Source organism: Desmodus rotundus, chromosome 6 (genome assembly GCF_022682495.2).
Source record: "Desmodus rotundus isolate HL8 chromosome 6, HLdesRot8A.1, whole genome shotgun sequence".
NCBI classification, from domain to species: Eukaryota; Metazoa; Chordata; class Mammalia; order Chiroptera; family Phyllostomidae; genus Desmodus; species Desmodus rotundus.
The window spans coordinates 15,676,632-15,698,741 of NC_071392.1; the positions used below are offsets into that span (position 1 = coordinate 15,676,632).

The 22,110-nt window shown below is 40.9% G+C and overlaps 1 protein-coding gene across 3 annotated transcripts in view; it reads left to right on the forward strand.

The window, feature by feature from the left end:
• Positions 1 to 22,110, forward strand: part of RAPGEF5 (Rap guanine nucleotide exchange factor 5) — a 223,436-nt gene that overhangs the window by 172,820 nt on the left and 28,506 nt on the right. For all 3 annotated transcript variants that reach the window (XR_011651308.1, XM_053927359.2, XM_053927360.2), the window contains exons 12-17: positions 5,168 to 5,246; positions 10,498 to 10,642; positions 11,843 to 11,940; positions 15,684 to 15,714; positions 16,587 to 16,665; positions 18,797 to 18,946. Coding sequence is in view for 2 of the 3 variants with exons in the window: in XM_053927359.2 (XP_053783334.1) it covers positions 5,168 to 5,246; positions 10,498 to 10,642; positions 11,843 to 11,940; positions 15,684 to 15,714; positions 16,587 to 16,665; positions 18,797 to 18,946 (582 nt within the window). In the remaining variant the exon portion in view is untranslated. The remainder of the gene's footprint in view (positions 1 to 5,167; positions 5,247 to 10,497; positions 10,643 to 11,842; positions 11,941 to 15,683; positions 15,715 to 16,586; positions 16,666 to 18,796; positions 18,947 to 22,110) is intronic.

Here is a 22,110-nt window from a genome sequence, read left to right on the forward strand (position 1 = left end):
TGGCCAGTGCGGCTCAGTTGAAGTGTTGTCTGTCTTAGTTCATTTCATGGGGATACAGGTCTCAGCTCCCTAACCAGTCATGATCTTGAAGCCATGGCTCACTCCTGTGCTTTCCTGTCTCTCAACCCCAACCCTGTACAAATGCCTCCTATTAGTCAGTTCTCCATACTCAGTTTTTGTGGGTTGATTGGAGGCACTTGAAGAATTGGGACAGGACCTAAATCGAATTTTACAAAAATAAAGAGCAGGTAGTATTTCTCGAGTGCCTGTCATAAGCTACGATCTCTGCCAGATGCTTGAGATACACTGTGTAGTCCTGACTACAATTCTGCTCGGTGTGGGTATGATACCCATTCTACAGGTGACTCAACCAAGGCCCAGAGAGGGTAAGTACTACATCCCAGGCTACCCAGGTGGACAGACGTGCAGCTCTCTGGTTCCCTTTGATTCTTAACACTGTTTTCTGAGCTTCCCAGCAAGCATGGCACACACATGCATGAGCCACAAATGGGCCATAATTATAATTGTGCCTGGGCGGGGAGAACAGCTGAGTTGGGCTGGGACAACAGGAGCTCTTAGCGCCTGACACCTCTCTCAGTGCCGGGGGACCTGCAAACATGACCCCACTGTGTGGAGAGAGTAGGCAAGCACTGTGTTGATTCTCCATGATCCTTCTTGTCATTTTTAAAAGGCAACATGTGGCATGTATTGTAGCTAAGACAATGATACCTGTTGTATTCAAATCATTCTTTCCTAAGAAGGAATGATGGGGTTCCAACACCACATTTTACAAGTTAAAATGAAAACGAATTGCATTATTTGAAGAGTGCCACCCGCCCCCCCCCCCCCCCGCCTGTAGTAAGTTCCTGTCATTAAAGGGGTGACTTTTAAAGTTTGATGTAGAAACTGCATTAAATAATAAGCCTTCCTTGTGAAACCAGTATCAAAAAATAAGATTTGCAGTTTTAGAATGGCTAAGCAATACTCTGGTGAAATAGTAAAAATTTGCCAGAATTGAGTGAATTTAAGAGCCGTGGTAAGTAGTTCAGGAATATAAAATACACTGAGAGAGAAGAATAGCTTTTAACGGTGAAGCACTTTAACCTATAATTCAAACATGAACATTAAAATTTTTGTGTGTGCTTAATCAAATTACATGGTACTTTTTGGCACTGCTTCTCAAAAAATAATGGTACGTTGGAACCTTTCAAGTACAAAGCTTTTCTTGGCTCCATGAAATGCAGGTTAAATAGAACATATTTTAGAGTGCCTTAAATTGCATCGCACCTGAGATGGGAATGCAGGTGAAACAAAACTGCTAACAGTACTTGAGGGAATATGAGTTGGTACAGAAATGTCAAATATTCACATCACCTTACTTAGATTAAATGGCACCTGTAAGGCTGTTGTCTGTCAAAATTCTTTTCATTTGCTTTCTTGGTAATTCACTTTAACAGATGAGTGGTCTCATTATTGCACTGTATTTTGCTTATGAGTGTTGAAAAGTAACTGAAGTAGATTTCTCCAATTGCTCCTACGTAACTCTACACTCCTATGATTTCTAGACTTTAAGGTATATTTTTATGAGGTTTTTCTTTTTTTTTTACCAAAAAAAAATCCAGCTTAGATCTTTTGGAAACATTTAGCTCCGTTCCCCTCATTTGACTACATTTATGTATAATAATAGAACCCTGAAAAGGATCTGCACCAAACCCATCACTGTTCCACCGTGACCCAAGTCTAGGAGCCTCTACACTTTTTTTTTTTGCAGAAATAAAATGGAAATTATTAGTGCTTGCTACACTCAAAATGAGAACAATAAAATAATTTATACATTCAAGTAAAACCAAATAAAAACAGTCCATTCTTACGCCTTAAAATGAAAGCAGTAACAGAGGCTAGGGAAATGTCCTGTATTGAAAGCGTTGCAGCTTCAGAGTCCTCTCTGTCAAGGCTCAGGGTTTTGACTGCACCTTGATATACTTTCCTTCAAGTTACCTGATACCTGAAACGGTGCCTGCCTTCCAGCGCTGGTTGTCATCAGTGTGGAACTTTTAGACTGCAGGAGTACTTCCTGTATTTTTAAAAAACTGCTGCAAAAAATATGCTTTTATTTTGGGGTACAGGGGCTATTCCCAGAAGAATGGCTGAGTAGTTTTGTCAGTGATGAGCCAAGAATCTGGGATTCAATTTAGAGCTTAATTTAATGAATAGAATTTCAAAGATAAGTTTTTTTGTCTATTGATACCTAGCTATTCACAGAGTTAGAAATCAAAATGAATACATCTTTTCATTAAAATGTTAGTATACATGGTAACTATGAATTTGTTTAAATGAAAGATGCTTTTATACACAATGGTGCTTTTCTGCCTAGGCTTAAATTACTATTAATTGAGCATTATATAATATAATAGGTAATTATAGTGTTTTAATGTGGATGCCAATGGATTTGCTAGTCTCTCTAAATGGGTATTGTTTTCTAATAGTCTTCAGGGGATCATTTACATAGCCATTGTGGTTCTAAAAATATCTTTAAATACCAATGGGACAGCCTTTTTTGAAGCATGATTATTATACAATGTACTTTTATTTGAAGTGTGTCATTTTGATTATATCATTCAATTACTTTCATGTACAGCAGAAAAAAAACTGCTAAAAAAATACAGGAAAGCTCCTTATGTATAGAAAATGTTCAGAACAATACGATAGTTAAATAGAAAAAGATTTGAGTTAGGAGTATGGGAATCTGTTCTTTATGATTTTCAGCTATTCTATTCATTAGGATTTTAGCTGGAAATGTTTTTATGTGGCCTCATTGTTTTTATTTAATATTTCTATGAGATAATTAGGTAAATGCATTAAATATTAAGTATTGTGGTAACTTTGGGGAAATAACATTTCTGGGTCAAAGGCCTTAACGAAATACTGTCATATGTGAGCTGACTAATTGAACTGAATGCTAGATTGTTTTGCTACCGTCCAGCTAGTCACTCAGTTCGTTATCTAAGGCTGTTCCAGAATGGAATGACTTGTTATATCAAAGTTAGCGGTGTTATTTTTAATGCAGCTAGAACAGAGGAAATCTTGATTAGAGAATCGTTTCTACCTTGTTAAATTAGCCAAGTGCACGAATATCCCAAAGAGTGTGACCCTGAATGTCACGTCAGGCATTTGAAGTGTAAGGTTCTCAGCCCTGTCTCACCCAGAGGTGTCTCTGTGTCTTACTGGCTCTGGTCTGTGTGGGTTTTAACCTAAAACAGAGTCTAGGCAACTCTCTGGTCTTTGCGGCCTGTGTCTAATACTGAACATAAAAAAAAAATTCTATTTCTAATCAAGCCAGAGAAGCTGTTTGCATCATTATGTTTAGTAGAGGAAAATGTTACAAGCTGTGGATGTTACTGTTCGATAGCATGCCAGAGTGATAGTGTTCAAATTGTGTTCCAGAATATCCTAAGGATTCAGACATCATGCCTTTGTTTTTGATTTAAACTGTTTAAAAACTGCAATGAAAAAGACAAAGCTGCAAATGTGCATTCCAGATTTTCCATTAGGCTGACACCAGTGATCAGTGTTTGTGGCCAGGCTAACACGTTGTAGGGGGAGCGGATCTTTGAATAAAGCTTCTGCTGCCTTTTTGTGCACAGATTTAAAACTTCCGTAACAGAGACTCTAGGAGAGCGCTCCTAGGCCTTCTGTGCGTGTAGCTGTGCGTGTCCACTCACCTTCCCTCAGTTTTCTGGCACCGGACGTAACTGATGCTGAGCAAGGCCCAGGCACATCCGTTCGAGAACTTGCTGTTGCCATAAAGTAACAGTAAGTTAGACCTGTGACTGTTCACATGTGATATGACATTATAAGTTCATTTTACATGTTAGGTGGCATTTGCCAAATTTATTTTTCAAGAAGGAATATTGTTATTATCTAACAGAAATAAATACCTTTGGAAAAAATTCCCACAGTCCCTTGTGGTCAAGCATTGCCATTTGCAGCCACTGAGCTGTGTGGATCGAGACTGTCCTGACCTTCTGCAGCGTAAACAAGTGCAGAAATAAATTAACCCCTGCAGCCGATACAGCATGTTGTAATCCACAGCCTCTTCGATCAGAGTTCTGTGTTTGCAAACATATCCTTGTTGTTTTGCAGTCATCGACTTTTCAAGTAAATGTTACTGGTTGTTTCTAAAAATTCTGGAACTTTCTCAGTCTTCAACAGTTCTTTCTGTCTACACACTTATAGTGTATAGGCTTTGGAGAGCATAAATGCCCTTGAGTATACAACAAGCCCAGTATCCTTATTACTTGTTACTATTTTGAATATAAATATAAGAGATATGGAAATGAAATTGTATAGTAAAGTGAATCTCAAGGAGATTAGGTAAAGACTGTTATGGCAAAAGCTCCACTTTGTGTTCCGCATAGAATCTTTTCTGTCCGTTGAAAGTTGCATTTGAGGCCAGCGTTGGCCGGATAAGCAGCTCAGTGTTAACATGTCAGCAGGACTTTTCAAAGAGCTCTCAAGGCAGAGAGGCAATAAAAATGGAGCCTGTTCTTGGTGGTTAAAGAGGTAGAAGAGGAATTAGGAAGGAGCATGGACTTAGCTCTGTCTCTCTTCACAGCAATAAGAAAATCACTCACCACTTTCCCAACCTCTTACAGATACATTTGAAAGATAGAGGTGAATGGCCTCGGAACCTGATCTGTGTCCTCTGGGTTTTATTATCCATTGTTCTTGCCCTAGACTTAGGAAAATGGCTTTAGGAAGCCTTATTTTATTACAACACATGGGCTTCGTTCCCTGTAGGACTAGAGTGTATACCTCGGAAATCTTATAAAATTTATTTCTAAAAGCACATGATTTATGCATTGATTTCCATAACATCTTTACCCACAAATATGAATGATGTTTTAGGGCGGGAAAAAGATGACAAAAGTTGTATGTTTAGAGTCTTGCAATAAAAAAGAAGTCTCATTGCTTGAGGCAGTTTGTGTAGGGTGTTTCTTTTTTAAAATCTTACCTTTACTAAATAATGTGTTTTGTGGCTAAAGTTCTCCCTGACCCCTCCCACCAGCATTCAGCATATTTCTGCCCTGCACTCTTCTGGGTCTGGTTAAGCAGCTGCCCTTATCACTGTGTTGCTTACCTTGTATTTGTTTTTCTTCCTTTGCAGAGACCCTCCTGGATGACTTCCTTCTCACGTACACCGTCTTCATGACAACTGACGACTTGTGCCAGGCGCTGCTGAGGCAATATCCTTCATTAACTTCAGGAGGCTGTCGCCTTCCTTGCAGGCAGATGTCTCACATTAGGAATTAACTGCCTTTCTTAATGTACTCAACCCGCCCCAGTGGAGTGCGGCTATGTTCAATATTAATGTAATGATACCCAAGGTAAAAGATGAAATGAGACAGAATAGACGGGGGTGAGGGGGGTGGGGGTACTGGAAATGCAGCTTCTGTTTTCACCACCTAAACTGTACTGTCTGTTATGTTTTCTTCATATCTCTGTCTCAAGGCTTTAGAAATCTGGAGGCAAATGTGGCCTACTGGGTAAGCCCCAGAGTGAAGAGGTTGAGTGAGGTGACAATGAGTGAACTTATAAGACAATCAATCAGTTCGTGCTGGACCGCTTGGGCAGGAAAGTGTACACATGGGGTATCATGTCTCTGGGCACGTGTCCCAGGGAGATGAGCCATTCCCCTACCTGGGAGGTCCAAACTACCCCTGGAGTCAACTGTCTCCTTTTCAGAAGCATGCTGTCTTAGAATGATGGATGTGCCTAGAAGGTTACTGACCAGTTAAGCAAACCTTATGATTTATACACTAAATAGAAGAGACACAAGAGATGAAAGGCCAAAAAGCCAAGCTAAGAAAACTTACTCAGTTCTCCGCATGGGCTTCTTGCCTCACAATGCTTCAGGAAGATGCTTCAGGAGCATTTAAGTGGCCTGTTAACTATCAGGTTTTTGTTAAAGCCAAAGTGAAGAGTCCATTCGAGCCCACATGAAAATTCTTAAAACGATGGATTTTTTTTTTCTCTTTGCATCTACCCAAGTTTTATTGAGCCCTAGTAATAGTCTTGGTTGTATCCCTTTCCTGTTAAATAATTGTTACATTTCTCCCCCCTTAACATTTTTTGCTTAAAATAATACTTTAAAACTTCGTAAAGGGCATAATCTCTCCTAAGAGTACATAAACTAGAAACAGTGCTCATTTAGTGCTCTACTGTGTCATTGGCTACTGCAGATACCGTGAAGCTTTTTAGAACCAGTTTATAAACTGGTCTGGAAGCATAGTTGTGAATTTGGAAAATTTCAAAAACAGATTTCTCCTAAAGCTTCCAAGTGAGGTGTTACTAAGAAATTTAAAAGTAACTCCAAAGTTTTAAATTTCTCCTTCTTTAAACATGTTTTTGGGAAAAAAATACTTATGGTCTATTTTTTCTATACTTTAATGCTAACATTTTTCCAAGAGTGTTTCCACCCATTAAGTAATACAGTTTGTTTTATAACAAATTACATGCTTTCAAACTATTGTTGTTAAATATGACCCTAACATAATTTGTGATTACACTGAGTAATTTAATGCCTCATAGAATTTCCCTGAGGAATCTCTAAAACTCTCCTTGGCTATAGACATGTCTGAGTCTTTGACTAAGACATTTGATACAAAAATTTATTTCTGAAGGGGATTATCAAAACCCAGGAAATCCAGAACACTTTAAGCCAGGAGTCTTTTTATGTGGCCATTTTGATATATTTGCAGCCTCTACCTTTTCTGAAATGATGCAAACCCCAAACAAAAGTATGGCATCGGTATTTAACCTGAGACAGTGAGAGGTACATGGTAGTGACGGTATCTTTTTTTTTTTTTTTTTTTTTTTTTTTTTTAGGTAACTATTTTTTTTTAAATATATTTATTGATTATGCTATTACAGTTGTCCCATTCCCCCCCCACTCCACTCCATCCTGCCCACCCCCCTCCCTCCCACATTCCCCCCCCATAGTTCATGTCCATGGGTCATACTTATAAGTTCTTTGGCTTCTACATTTCCTACACTATTTTTACCCTCCCCCTGTCTATTTTCCACCTATCATCTATGCTACTTATTCTCTGTACCTTCCCCCCCTCTCCCCCTCTCACTCCCTTATTGACAACCCTCATGTTCTAGTTGTTTGCCTAGTTTGCTCTCGTTTTTGTTTTATGTGTGGTCGTTAATAACTGTGAGTTTGCTGTCATTTTTACTGTTCCTATTTTTGATCTTTTTCTTAGGTAACTCCCTTTAACATTTCATATAATAAGGGCTTGGTGATGATGAGCCTCTTCAACTTGACCTTATCTGAGAAGCACTTTATCCTCCCTTCCATTCTAAATGATAGCTTTGCTGGATACAGTAATCTTGGACGTAGGTCCTTGCGTTTAATCTTGGGTAATGTAATTATGATGTGTCTTGTTGTGTTCCTCCTTGGGTCCAGCTTCTTTGGGACTCTCTGAGCTTCCTGGACTTCCCGGAAGTCTATTTCCTTTGCCAGATCGGGGAAGTTCTCCATTATTTGTTCAAATAAGTTTTCAATTTTTTGTTCTTCCTCTTCTCCTTCTGGCACCCCTATAATTCGGATGTTGGAACGTTTCAAGGTGTCCTGGAGGTTCCTAAGCCTCTCCTCATTTTTCCAAGTTCTTGTTTCTTCATTCTTTTCTGGTTGAATGTTTGTTTCTTCCTTCTGGTCCATACCATTGATTTGAGTCCCAGTTTCCTTCTCATCACTATTGGTTCCCTGAACATTTTCCTTTGTTTCTCTTAGCATAGGCTTCATTTTTTCATCTGTTTTTCGAATAGATTCAACCAAGTCTGTGAGCATATTGATAACCAGTGCTTTGAACTGTGCATCCGATAGGTTGGCTATCTCTTCGTCGCTTAGTTGTATTTTTTCTGGAGCTTTGAAGTGTTCTGTCATTTGGGCCATTTTTTTTGTTTGTCTTGGCGCATCTGTTACTTTAAGGGGAGGAGCCTTAGGTGTTCACTGGGGCGGGGTAATGCTGGTTGCTGCGCTGTGATGCTGTACGTGGGGGCGGGGCCGAGAGGGAGCAATGGCGCCCGCTTCACTCTCCTCCGGATTTCAGTCTTTCACTCCGCTACCCACAATCAAACTGGGCCCCTCTGGTGCTGGTTCCCGAGTAAGTGGGCCTGTGCACACTCTAGGCCCCTGTGGGTCTCTCCAACAACCTCTCCTGTGAGGCTGGGAGTCTCTCCTGCGGCCCCAACCCCCAGGGGCGCTTTCAATCAGAGGTTTGAGGCTTTATTTCCCCGAGCTGGAGCCCTGGGTTGCGCAGCGGTCTGCTTCTCTGCCCGCCGTTCGTCCGGTTTATCAGTCTGGATGAATGATTATTTTCTGTTTCCTTGGTGTTGGTCCCCCTTGCTGTTCGATTCTCTGTCGGTTCTGGTTGTGCGAGGAGGCGCAGTGTGTCTACCTACGCCGCCATCTTGGTTCTCGTGACGGTATCTTTTATAGCCCTACTACTGTTACATTCTAAGGAATAGCCCAGATTATTTTTTTGTTGTTTTTCCCCAATGTTTTTGAACATTATTTAGAGACTGGAGCCATTTTTGCTGTGTTGGGATATCATAGGTGGATTTTTTATTGAAATAGAATTTAATACCTTTCAGCTTTTATCATCATAAAGAGAGTTATTTAAGCTCACAGCCCTAAGTGGGCTAATGTTCACGGCATTACATGAATACCTTCCCACTGTTTCTCTCCCCACCCTCACCTAAATTTATAAATCATTATAACTTAGCATGAGCAAAATGTATGAACGTACATTTGAATATACCCAATACAGAAAACCAGAATAACATGAATATAAATTAGGAAATATTTTTAAAATATATCTGGTAGGGGAGAGAACATGATTAAGCAAATAAATGGTAGTAGATAAGAATGAAGAAGAGCTGTTGATATTTCAGTTCCCAAAATTGCTTTATGCTAAAGGCCCATAATTGTAGAACGTATATGCAGCCATAATAACAAGCTTACCTCTTCACCTACATACGCTGATCTGTTAGTAGTACTTAATTTTCCAGATTCTTTTCTTTATAGTAGTCAAGCCGTGATAGTTACAGGAAAAGAAGAGAAGGACATTTGCATAAGTGGAAATAATGAAGGATAAATCTTTATACATCGCCCTTCAAGAGAAAAACTAAAAGAAATGAGTCCTTTAACAGACTCTTTGCATGTTTGTCTGAGTTTCTTTCACCAGTGGAAATTAAAGAAATCAGATGGCCATAATGTATCTTTGCAGGTTCGGGAGATAGGGAATTATGTTTTTAGAATATTTACGAAGCCTGATATAGAACCTGTCCCTCTTTTGCAGTTACATATCACCATCAACCCCAAAGCTCACCCGCATTTTGTGGCATAGCTTTTCCTCTTACCAGTTAACCTTTCATGTGTCCAAGATACTCAGAAATGGTAATTTTGGGGAGAAAAACAGTAGGTTGGCTTGGAAGACACCAAGCTTCCATCTCGTTCCTCAGGCTTTAAGCATGTTGCCTATGAGGTTTGTTATTTTTAATCATTTTAACAACATAGTTAACACATAGTCATTGTATACAAATTAGAAAATGCTTATAAGTATATTAACAATTCATGGGCTCTGAAACCTGATTACCTTTAGAATCCGCTCTTAATCGTCAGTATATCTTTCCAGGTAATGGAATTATTCATATAAATAAGCATCGTTAACAAAATGGATCATCCTAATGTGTTCTTTTCTTACTCTCCTGCTCAACCACATGTCGGGGACATTCTGTCAGTAAATGTACTGCTGGGCCATCAGTTTCATGGCTGCAGAACAGCCCATTAAATGGGTACGTAAATAATTCTGTTAACTCTCCTCAGTGGGTGAAGCACTGAAGTCATTCATATTTTCTGTTTTTTATTCCAGTGCAAGTTTAAATTAGCAGTCCTTTTTATTTATGTTTGCACATTTATCCTGTCCTTTTATTTAATTAAATTCCTAGGGATGGGCATTTGGAAAATGTTACAAATTATGCTTCAGAAATCTGTGTTCATTTGGGGCCACTCGAGAACTAACTGGTGTTACAGAATGTGAATTTCTGAGGATCAAGGACATCTGACCTAGCTGTCTTCTGACTTGTATGGAAGCAATGTCTGCCTGAGAGTGTGGCCAGATCTCTTGGGCCACCCTTGAAATTAATGGACCGCCTAGTATCTCTTGGAGGTGGTGTTAACCTGTGCCACCTGTGGAACCATGTCAGACCTTTATCTTCATGGCCTGTCACCAAGTGCATGTAAATCATTTTCCAGCTTTATTTTTGCTATTTTTAATGGACACCTTTTGGTCCCACGACACATATACTTTTCTTCCTGTGTGGCTAGATAGCAGTAGATTCTTTAGAACATATGATTTAGCAAGAATAAGTGGATCTCCTCATATTTTTATTTTCAACAATGCAGTGTTCTTTCTTAACCATTTGCACCTATTCTGCTAAGAAGTATCAAGGCAAAGAAGAAAACTCCGACGTCCCTTGCCGGAAACGGAAGGTCTTACATCTTGTTTCCCAGTGGATTTCTCTGTACAAAGACTGGTTGCATGAAGATGAACACTCAAAAATGTTTTTAAAGGTAATGTAAAGCTTCCGGATATCCTTCGGAGCCAGAGGACTGCTTTCGTTTTTAGTGTTGCATTTTAAGAGTCTTGGTTGTAGGTTGCAGTCATTCAGTTTCTTAATATTCAAGTTGTGATTCAAACAAAGCATTACTTTATTTTGACTTTGGAGGCCTGATATTCCTTCCATAGATAGAATTTTTTTTAATTTTAAAGAATTCATTAAGGAAAAATTTAGAGGGCAAATTTTACATTCACTAACTTAATATTATTTTATAAAAGTCATGGGAAGTTTGATTACAAATGAAATAATTAAGTAAGGTAAAATAAAACATACTTCAAAACTTAATAGTATTTAATGTGTTGAGCTTTATTATAAATTTGAGCTAACCAGTTTCATATATTCAATATTTGGATAAAACATCATTTAAAAATTATATTCACAATATACACATTATGAAACTTTTTCAGGATGTGGTGTATTTTGAGAATTTTAAGTAATAATAACTTGTAAAATACATGATAACCTAGATTTACATGTGGAGTTAGATAAACTGATATATTTTTCTAATCAATAATAGGCTTCAGCATTGTTTCAACACAGGTAATTCTCTGGAGATGATTTACAAATCACGTTGGATTCCTTTGGCCACCAAAACCATATTAGCTAGCCATGCAGGTTAACACAAAGGGGTAGAATGGGATCTGAACAAGGAAGAGGTCTGTTTCAAAATAGGCAGGTGTCTAAACTGCTTCTGCCTTTCATGAAGTGAACCACTTTGCATTCAAAATTCAGATATCATTTAGTCACCCATTTAAAAACACTTTACCCAACCCCTTGATGAAACTAATGTTATTTCAAAACAACTGGGTAATTTAATTCAATTGATTTTTTTCCTCCCAGATGATTATGTGGATATCATTATTTTAAAATATAGAATAGGCATGGAGATCTGCAATAGCCAGCCAGAGATCTCTAAGGTTCCAGTATTTCTGGCCCATGGCCCCTAACTGCTTCAAGAGAGCCCTGTTGAGTGAGGGGCTGAGTGAGGGGCTCAAAGGTATAATCCCACCCAGGGTCTCACTGGTTCCTGGGCTGATACCCTGCATTGTATAGAGTCCCACTGATTCTCCTGGGCAGGTCAACCATTGTGTGAGTCTAAACTCTTGCTAAAGGGCCTTCAACCAACTTAACTGACATTCTTCTTTTCCCCCAGACCATATACAGAAATGTACTGGATGATGTATATGAATACCCAATACTTGAAAAAGAACTGAAAGAATTTCAGAAGATACTTGGAATGCACCGTCGTCAGTAAGTTATTTTTCCATATTTCAGTTAACGAAAGAAGGCAGCAAATGTGATAGAATTTGAGATGTCTTATATAGTTTATTTTGAACATTTTGAATCTGAGATTCATCTCGACTCTTTAGCTTTTCCAGCTGTAAATTGTTTTGCTTTTATATCTCAAAAATGAACAAACACTGAATTGAGTGTATCGACTATTTTTTTAACCCTATTTTAATGCAGGAGAAACAGACTGAGCCATGATAAGTTAGGTGCATAAAAACAATCATTTGATAAATTACTATTTAATTTTAAAAGCGTTAATATTTAACTTGTCATGTGGGCGGCTCATAGCTATCTCTAATAAAATAGAAAGAATATTTTATGAATAGGCCCCAGCAAGTCATGGAGCATTTTCACAGCTCAATTGTATATTCCTGAGGTTTCTTTATCAATTTAGAAAGATTAAAGAAAACCATTTACTCAGTGACTTTTGGCACGTCCAGGTAACCCCCAGGTGTCTGTCATTAGTCTTTCAGATTGCCAAAACCTGACTTTACTGTTTACATGAACTCTCCTTATTTATTTTGGTAAATGAAAACATCAAGTCATTCAGCTTTAAGATTAGCTTTAATCTGAAGGGAAAATTGTCCTCTGATTTACAATGTAGTTTCTACTTTGCAAACATGAAACATAAGTGTTGTTAAGCTGTAAAGAACTTCTATTAAGATTTAGCAGTCACGCTCTAGATGGAGGCACAGGTAAACGCAGCTCACCTACTCGCATAACCACAGCAAAAATTGTAACTACAACACAAATGTCCCCCAGAATCATCAGAAAATCGGGCTGTATGGAAGTCCGGCAATCAAGGAATGATAGAAGTCACATTTATCCAGACGGGTAGGAGGGCAGGGAGGTGGAGATGCAAAACCAGCAGCCCCACACCCATGTGTGGTGGATAAAAATCAGGAGAGATACACTGGGAGCAAGGGATCTCCAACCCACAGCAAACCACACAGCCCAGGGATCCAGTGCCAGGAAGATAAATCCCCATAACTTCTGGCTGTAACAGCCAGTGGGGGTTGGGGTGACAGAATAAATTGTGGGATTCTCAGGCATCTCCTCTTAAATGACCCACAACAGGCTTAGGACTTACGCAGACTCCCTCTGGGCTCCAGCACCAAGGCAACAGCTGGAAGGGCACCAGTGGCATACAGGGAGAAACAGAAGTGTCTGGCATTAAGGCAAGTGCCAGGGAATAGCCTCCTCCCAGACAAAACTTCAGAGGCTTGGCAGTGGCCATTGTCCCTTTTCTGAGCCCTCTCACAAACAGACGCAGAGCAGTGACACCATATCTGAGACTCCATCAACCTGGTTCACATGGGTTGCCCCATCCTGGCGATTACCTAATGTCCAATCCAATTCGAATTACAGGTGCACTTTCCTCCAAAAGGCCACGCTACTAAGACAGGGAGTCAAAGCAGCTCTACTTAATACACAGAAACAAACACAGGGAGACTGCCAAAACGAGGAGACAAAGAAACATGGCCCAAATGAAAGAATAGAACAAAACTCCAGAAAAAGAACTAAACAAAATGGAGATAAGCAATCTAACAGATGCAGGGTTCAAAACACTGGTTGTTAGGATTCTCAAGGAACTCACTGGGTACTGCAACAGCATAAAAAAACCCAGGCAGAAATGAAGATTACACTGAGTGAGATAAAATTTACAGGGAATCAACAGTAGAGTGACGAAGCTGAGAATCAAATCAATAATTTGGAACATAAGGAAGGAAAAAAACATTCAATCAGAACAGCAAGAAAAAAAGAATCCAGAAAAATGAGGATAGTATAAGCAGCATCTGGGACATCTTCAAGTGTACCTACATTCAAATCATAGGGGTGCCAGAAGGAGAAGAGAAAAGGCAAGAAATTAAAAACTTATTTGAAAAAATAATGAAAGAAAACTTCTCTAATTTGGTGAAGGAAATAGGCATGCAAGTCCAGGAAGCACAAAGAGTCCCCAACAAGATGGATGCAAAGAGGCCCACTCCAAGACACATCATAATGAAAATGCGAAAGGTTAAATATAAAGAATCTTAAAAGCAAAAAGAGAAAAGCAGATACTTACCTACAAAGGAGTTCCCATAAAACTGTCAGCTGATTTCTCAAAAGAAACTCTGCTGGCAAGAAGGGACTAGGAAGAAGTATTCAAAGTGATGAAAAGAAGGACCTACAACCTAGATTACTCTACCCAGCAAAGCTATCATTGGGAATTGAAGGGCAGATAAAGTGCTTTCCAGACAAGGTAAAGCTAAAGGAGTTCATCACCAAGCACGTATTACACGAAATGTTAAAGGGACTTATTTAAGAAAAAGAAGAAGATCAAAATTATGAACATTAAAATGGTAATAAATTCACAACTATCAATAACTGAATCTAAAAAGCAAACTAAGCAAAAAAGCACAATAGGAATAGAATCATAGATGTGGAGATCACTTGGAGGGTTATTACCTGGGAGAGAGAATGAGGGAAGAGGTACAGGGATTAAGAAGTGCAAATTGGTAGGTAGAGGATAGAGAGGGGGAGGTTAAGAATAGTATAGGAAATGGAGAAACCAAAGAACTTATATGTATGACCCATGGACATGAACTAAGGTAGAGGCGGGGGAGGTGATTGCCTCAGGTAATGGAGGATACCGGGTAGAGGAGGGCAAAGGGGGAAAATTTGGGACAACTGTAATAGCATAACAATAAAATATATTTAAAAAAAAGATTTCGGCACTTAGAAACACACGTCTCATAGAAAATACTCATTCAGGCCTTCCAGATTCCTCACTTGAGATTTAAAGCCTGACTTAATTTTAGTAAGGGAGGTCCTACTGCGGATTAAATGTCTATAGAATTTTAGGGAGCCAATAAATTCTCAAAAGCACATGTTTAGAAATTCCGAAATGAGGTGTAATTTAGGACAGCGAGTTACCAATGAATGTTGGGAATTTTGGTGGCCTTCTTCGATCAGAGTCTGCAGCGTAATGTTTCCATAGTCGAGGGCTGGTACGAAGTGTGAACAATTAGTGAAATGAGGAGAGAAAGGCAGAGTTAACATCAAAGCAATCCCCCACGTGGAAGTCGGTCCGGGCTGCAAGGGAGACCTTACTACTGTCGGGAACCTTCAATTCTTGGTTTCACACACTTAAATGCACTAAAGGCATTAATGAGATTTGATACATTCCATTAAAGAACCTAACATAAAAATGGGAAATAAAAGACTGAAGTAAGAAAATGATATGATGTGATCTTGTATCCTTGGTATAAGATTATGAAATCTTTAGATTCCAGAAGATCTGAGTTGGGGACCTGCTGAATGTCCCCCAGCTCCACCACATATAGAAATATCTTGGAAAAGATGCAATTTGGCTACTTATTTAGCTACCTGAATAGCAATAATTTCAACTAAAATGTAGTTGGTTTATGAGAAAACTAGAATGCCTGTGTGCTGAAGAAGTGCAGTTCTCCCTCCAGGGTTCACTTTCTCTGGGGGGAAGCAAAACGTACCTGTTGAATAGTCAGCTTCTTTACTTCCTGGTTCACTGGAAACCCAGAGTCCAAAGTCAAGTGTGTTATACACAGTGAGCTAATGAATACCGCGCCTTATCTTTTGGAAAAGCAAAAGCCTCTGCCCGGTGTCTGCAAATTAGTCTTCTGTGACAATAACTGCATTATTCTGGGTGTGGGACAAAGACTGACCTCTTGCTCTTTTCCTTTCAGCACTGTAGACGAATATTCACCACAGAGGAAGGTAAGGCAGGCCACTCCCCATGGGAAGTGCGGGGTTCAGTTTGGAGCCCTGGCCTTGCTCGTTTGTACTTCCTCGAGCAGGACAGGGCAAGGCAGGGGCTGGGGCTGCAGCTTGCACCCTTGGATTTCAGCTTCCCTGTGCTAGTGCAGGTTCAGGTTCAGTGTCAGCCCTGTGCCTTTGCCATGCTCTCGTCCACCTATTTCTGTGATGCATTTTGAAGTCTCAGTTTCCCCAGGGTCCCCAGAGTGATAAAAACTTGAATGTCAAACACTGGTGGGGGAAAAAGAAATCCAGGCAAGAAGCTTGACCGCAAGAGTTAGAAAGGCTTGTAGGAAAAGTTTTGCACTTTTCAGCCCAACAGAAAGCAAGCAGGTAGCAAGAATGAACGTGTTTCCTATCCAACTTGAGGGAGGGACTGTAAAGTGAGATGTTAGGCACAAGTTGTGTAGAAGCTGATGAGGAACCTATTTCCCTTAAAAAGGTCATTGTACTCCAGCAGAGAGAGTATGAAACCATCCTTAGTCGCTTTACCCAAAGGGAAGGCTGGTATCGGGATGGGGAAATGGGGTGTGCTCGGAAGAACCTGGGGGTGTTTGTGGTAACCAGATACCCTCCAGCACGTTGCAGGGAAGGCATATAGGGACTTTCTGCCTGGTGCTGGCCTTGGCCGAGGCCTGTCGTGTTGCTCAGACGCTCCACCTCCACATGCTTTCACTGAGGCAACTCCCAGTTTATTCCTCTACGATGGGATGGTGGATTTCATACTTCAAAAATGAAATTGGCTAGCTCGTTTGGAACATGTTGTAAACAGCTGGGGCTTTCCAAAGGGCAGGAACACATTCATTCATTGTTCTCTTTCTCCCTTCTCACAGAATAAAGCCCTTTTCCACCAATTCAGTCTGAAGGAGAACTGGCTCCAGCACAGAGGGGCCATGACGGAAACAGAGGAAAGTGAGTACGGTTCGGAGGAGGGTTTGGGGAGGTGGGGGAGCTGTCTGTCAATCACCAAGGCTCCCCAGCATTCACACAGCAGCCTGCAGCTGTCACACCCCTTTAAGGAGCATATTAGCATCAAAACATGATGGTTTTTCTTTTCTGGCTTTGGCATTACCATCTTCATGATCATGTACTAGGGTCCCAGGGACCAAGGACAGTTTCGATTTGGGAAATAAGGAGAGGAGATGGCAAAGAGCCTCCCGCGTTCCTGGGAAGAGGCTCAGGATTGCCTGGAAACACAGCCTTCCTTGGGGCCGTCTGCTCCCAGGTCTGTGAGCCCATTGCCTGGGACTACCTGGAAAGTCCATCAAAGCCCACGTGCAGGGCACATTTAGAGAAGAAATCTCAGAGAAGATCATGAAAGGAAGGATGTGCAATCCAAATTCCTGCGAGGCAAGGCTGTGCCAGGCAGTGCCACACACCCAGCATGTCCTCACTCGGTGCCCGGCAATGCCCAAAGGGCTCCTGACCCACCGGGAAGAGGGCTGGGCCGTCAACACAAGGGGAAACACTGTGTTAGCACCCTGAATACGCTGGCGTGCTTCTCTGTGGTAATATCTTGTAACACAGCAGAACCTCATTTCCCCCTGTTTGGATAAAGGTTGAGTCAAGTGCAGAGCCGGGAAACACTTGCAGCAATTAAAACGGTTACACTATTGTGACTCAGAGACTTTCTCTTTTAAAACCTTTTCAATAAGTACTGAAATTCTAAGTGTGAGCATTTAACATTGGCTCAACTTCTTGAACACGCAAAGAGCAAAATGCCACAAGGGTACATCTTCTGTTACATTGTTTGTGTATAAAGCCACTCATGGGGGGTGCTGTCGTGTGATAAGAGGAAGAGCAAACGAGATGATCTTGCCTCCTAATCCTTACTTGCTGACCTTCCTTGCCTGTTTGTGTCTCAGTTTAATTGTCTGATCTTCCAAGCTGAGTTTCAAAGAGTCTGAGTATTTCAGGGCCTGGGCCCTCTCTTTGTTCATCAGTTTGTTAAGCAAGCTGTAAACTTACATCACAGTTAGGGGGTTGTCAGTCAGATCTTTGCCTTGCTCAATAGTTCCATGGTTTTCGGCAAGGAAAAAAAGCCTTTTTGTCTCTCACAAGTCTGTTGACAACATATAAAACAACTCTTTGTTAGACGCTATTGTTTTAGCGGCACGCCCAGGCAAACCAAAAACAAAATACAGCCAGTGCCTCCTGGTGGTGTGTTTACTTTGAGGTTCACACACGTAAACGCATAGTTTGTCTTTTGTGCTTTACTTGCATTTCTGTGAAAACATTCCTGGGTTTATTTTTGTGGTGCCGTTTAAACTGCACATGCAATTTCTCTAGCAGCTGCCTGCCTTTTTTTTTTTTTAGTTTTGTAATGTAGGACAGGAAAATATCTAAGTACATTGTTGTCCTACTGTCTTTTCTAAAGAAGCTAGTGTTTTATTGTTTAGAATAGCTGATGTTAAGAAGCAAACGATGTGTCGATTATCTGCATTGCTATTGAAACAGTTTCTGCCATCAAGTCATAAAGAAACATTTTTCCCGGACCTGTTCACCCAGCTAGTGATAATGTCCTAGTAATAATTATTAGCACTGCAGACAATGAAAAGGAAATTATAACGGCTAGAAGGGTGACCGCTCTTTGGAAACTAAACTCACCACCTTCTTGATCGGGAAAGGGGGGTGTCATTCTTAAAAAATCAAGAAGACCGAACGCAAAAACCCTGGCAAATGACAGGTTTTTCGATAATCGTATGAGAATTCTAATAACGACGTGTGGTCTGGATTGGACCAGTGTGACTGCCCAGGAGTGGAGTGTAAAGTAAAAATGTATGCGTTAGACATGCAGTATGGGGAAGCTAAGCCCTCCTCAGGCTGGCTCACCAGCTTACACTGACTGTCTGTGTCTGGGGCGTGAGAGCACACGTTTGCACGCATGTCCCCTTCGGCACCGGGTGCAGACAGAAACGGGAATCTAGCCGTGGGTGTTTTGTACCAAAGAGACGAGGGAGGGAGGTGGGTGCTTTGATTTAGAGAAGTCTGCACCTCGTAGCCACAGGCCTCTGCTGTCTAACAAGGCTTCTGTCTCGTGCAGTTTTCTGCCACGTGTATATAGCAGAGCACTCCTATGTCAGTGTGAAGGCCAAAGTTTCCAGTACGGCCCAAGAGATCCTGAAAATCGTGGCCGAAAAGATCCAGCATGCAGAAGAGGACCTGGCTCTGGTGGCCGTCACGTTCTCTGGGGGTAAATGGTTTTCTGTCCTTGAATAAGTAATCTTTCAGTGGATCTTCTCCAAGAGGAGACAGTTGACATTTTTATAGAGTAAACGTGCAGCTCGTCCCTTTGGGGTCCGCAGCTGGATGACCACAGGAACAATGAGAAGCCACCTACCGGAGGTGTTTCCATGACAACGGTTGGGTACTGTTGGATACCGAATTTCCTCCCCTAGAACTGAATTAGAGAGGCAGGCCCATGTTTTGAAATATATTATAAAGCTTTTCTTTCATATTTGGTACTCTAGATAAGCCTTCTATTTCCATATTTAAATTAACTTGGGAAATTGCTAAAGGATGAAATTACTTCAGGAAGAAAAAAGAAAGACAGCCTTGAACTAGTCATATTGCTGGCTGACAATTTAATACTTAAAGACTCCCTGCTGAAGGGAATAAGAAGTGCCCAGTGTGCCCGCAGCTCACAGGCCGTGCTCCTTCAGGTGGACCTGGGGAGTAGCCCTGGTTACGGCTCTTTCTTCTGCTGGGCCTTATTTATCCTCAGAGAAGGGGTGCATTGTCTGTTTAGAATAAGATCACACAGACTACAAGCTGGCACTATTGATCCGTGCGACCTGAACAGACCCCTTCATTTCCACCAGAGCCTGTCAGATTTCCGTGTCGCTGGCCGCCTTTTTGGCTTACAGTCTTTATTTAATATCTCATTGACCCTGAGGCAAATACCGAGAAAGTGACCTGGCTTCAGTCTTGAAAACTAGGAGGAGCAGGTGGGGGAGGGGGAGCAGATAGCCGGCATTTCTGCTTCCCCTTTGTCATCATTCTAGAGTCCCGAGAAGAATGGCAGAATTTAATGCCACGTTAGAGCATTATTAGGTGACAGGGTGACAGAAAAGGCTTCCATTGCTTTGTTGCTCAGCACCAGGTAAAGGGGCCCTGAAGGCTAGTCAATTACATGTGCAAACAGACACAGCCCTGCTCTCCAGGCCTAATAAAGTCCCTTCCCTCTCCTCGGGGCCCTAATTGTGCATTCCATCCAAACATTATCTAGGAAAAAAGGGGCAGACCTTTGAGAAACAAATGATTATATGAATTTTAATCAGAAAGAGATTAAATTTTTTAATAAAATACTACAGACATTCCAGATGGATATGATAAATGTATATTATAGTTAACTTTAAGTGACCAAAACTACTAAATGACTCTAAACAATATTCAGTCCCATGAAAACCAACAATTTGACAAAACCAGTACGAAAAGTAATCACTGGGTCCCCGTGCAGACAGAAGGTGCAGGAGAAGAAAGGACCCTGCGCGAGCTTGGTGGCACAGCAGACTCCCGTGAGACCCAACAGGACCACGTGTGACCCTGTTACACAAGTGGCTCCTTTGCTCCCCAACATCTATTTGATGGCCCTGAAATACCATTTTTACACTCTATTAAACAGGATGCATCAGGGTGGGTGCTGGCGTTTTAGTGCTTATAAAGTCATTGCTAATCATCACTAAAAGTATCAGCTTATCTCTGAATGATCCCGCAGCTTTGGAAATGTGCCGTCATTTCCCATCAATTAGCGGTTTTGTCCCTTAAGAACCTTTCTGCCTGCAGCTTAATATCCCCCAAACAATCATGTTTTTATGAAAGAGGAAAAGAAACAGAGCTTAATGTATTCCTTGTTCGAGCTACATAATTTTCAATAAATAATGTTTTAAGTGCTACTGCAAAATGAAATGACAGGGAGAGCTACTGTGGTTTTAGTTTTCAAAAAAGTTTAAAGATGATGGCAATTAGTAGGTGTTGTGGGTTTCTTTTTAAAGGGGCTGGTGCTCTTAGCCTCAGAGCTTTCGGTAGATGTAGAGCCATTTTTGTGCCAAGGGTAGGCATGCGTGTGTGGTAACAACAAGCATGCCCAGTTATTTGGAGCTTAAAATTTTATCAGTGTATCAGCTTCAATCTTTCATAGTGCAGTGAGGACCCTGACAATAAGGAAAAGAATTTCTTAGCTCCTGGAAAAATGACGGAGAACGTCACAGCATTCTGGCCCGCGGACAAGTATGGACCAGCTCCCGTAAATTCAGATTGAAGGCATATGTGGGCCCACAGAGGGTTGTACGAAGCGGTAGCCAAACAGAGGGGGGGAGATGGAAGAACTTCAGTGCCCAGCTATGTGGGCCCATTGGCTACACACGTCAGCAGCCTGGCATGCCGGCACTATTGATCTTTATAATGCTGGGCCGTAAAGAATAAATTAGATTATCATTTGTGTGCTCTGTATTAAGCAGAACTGTTCAAAACAAAATTTGGCATTTTAACTGATTAAGTTATGTAGGAAAAGATGTGGAATATTGCATTTCCCAACCATGCTGGATGTCTGAAGGGCTGCTTTAGGAGAAGCTGATTACATTACCGTGGAATAAACTGGAGTATTACTTTAGTCAATTCCCATCTGTGTTTTGTAGTGAGGAGGAGGAGGAGGATACTTCTCTGTCGTGGTATAAAAGAGCACCAGAGATAGTACAAAAATGGTCGGAGGATAGGAACCATTTGCAATAAGGAAAATAAAATGGAAGAAGAACAAACTTTCCAAAACTAATGATCAGTGTTGGTCAGTGTAAGAATTAGAAAGCAATTTGTTCACAGTTCACATCCAAAACTTTAAAAATATTTATCTCCTTTGACCCAGTAATTCCACTACTGGGAATCTATCTTAAGAAAATCATCACCCTGACTGGTGTGGCTCAGTTGGTTGGGCATTGTCCTGCAAAGCTAGGGGTGGTCGGTTCGATTCCTGGCCAGGGCACATGCCTGGGTTGCAGGTTTGGTCCCCATTTGGGGCGTACGAGAGGTAACCAGGTGATGTTTCTCTCTCCCAACAATGTTTCTCTCCTTCTCTGTCTCCCTTCCTTCCCCTCTCTCTACAAAGAAATAAATAAAATCTTTTTAAAAAAGAAAGAAAATCGTCAATAAGCAGCCCAAGATTTATGCACGAGGATGTTGATTTCAGCAATGTATATTATGGCTGCGGTAATAATAGATCCCATTTATCAAGCCCCTGTTATGTGTCTGGCCCTGTGTTTGTATTTAGCATACATCTTGCCATCTAATTTATGTGACAAAAAAAATAGAAAATATTAAATGTCCAACAAAAATAGAAAGATTAAGTGATGGTATAATAGACTG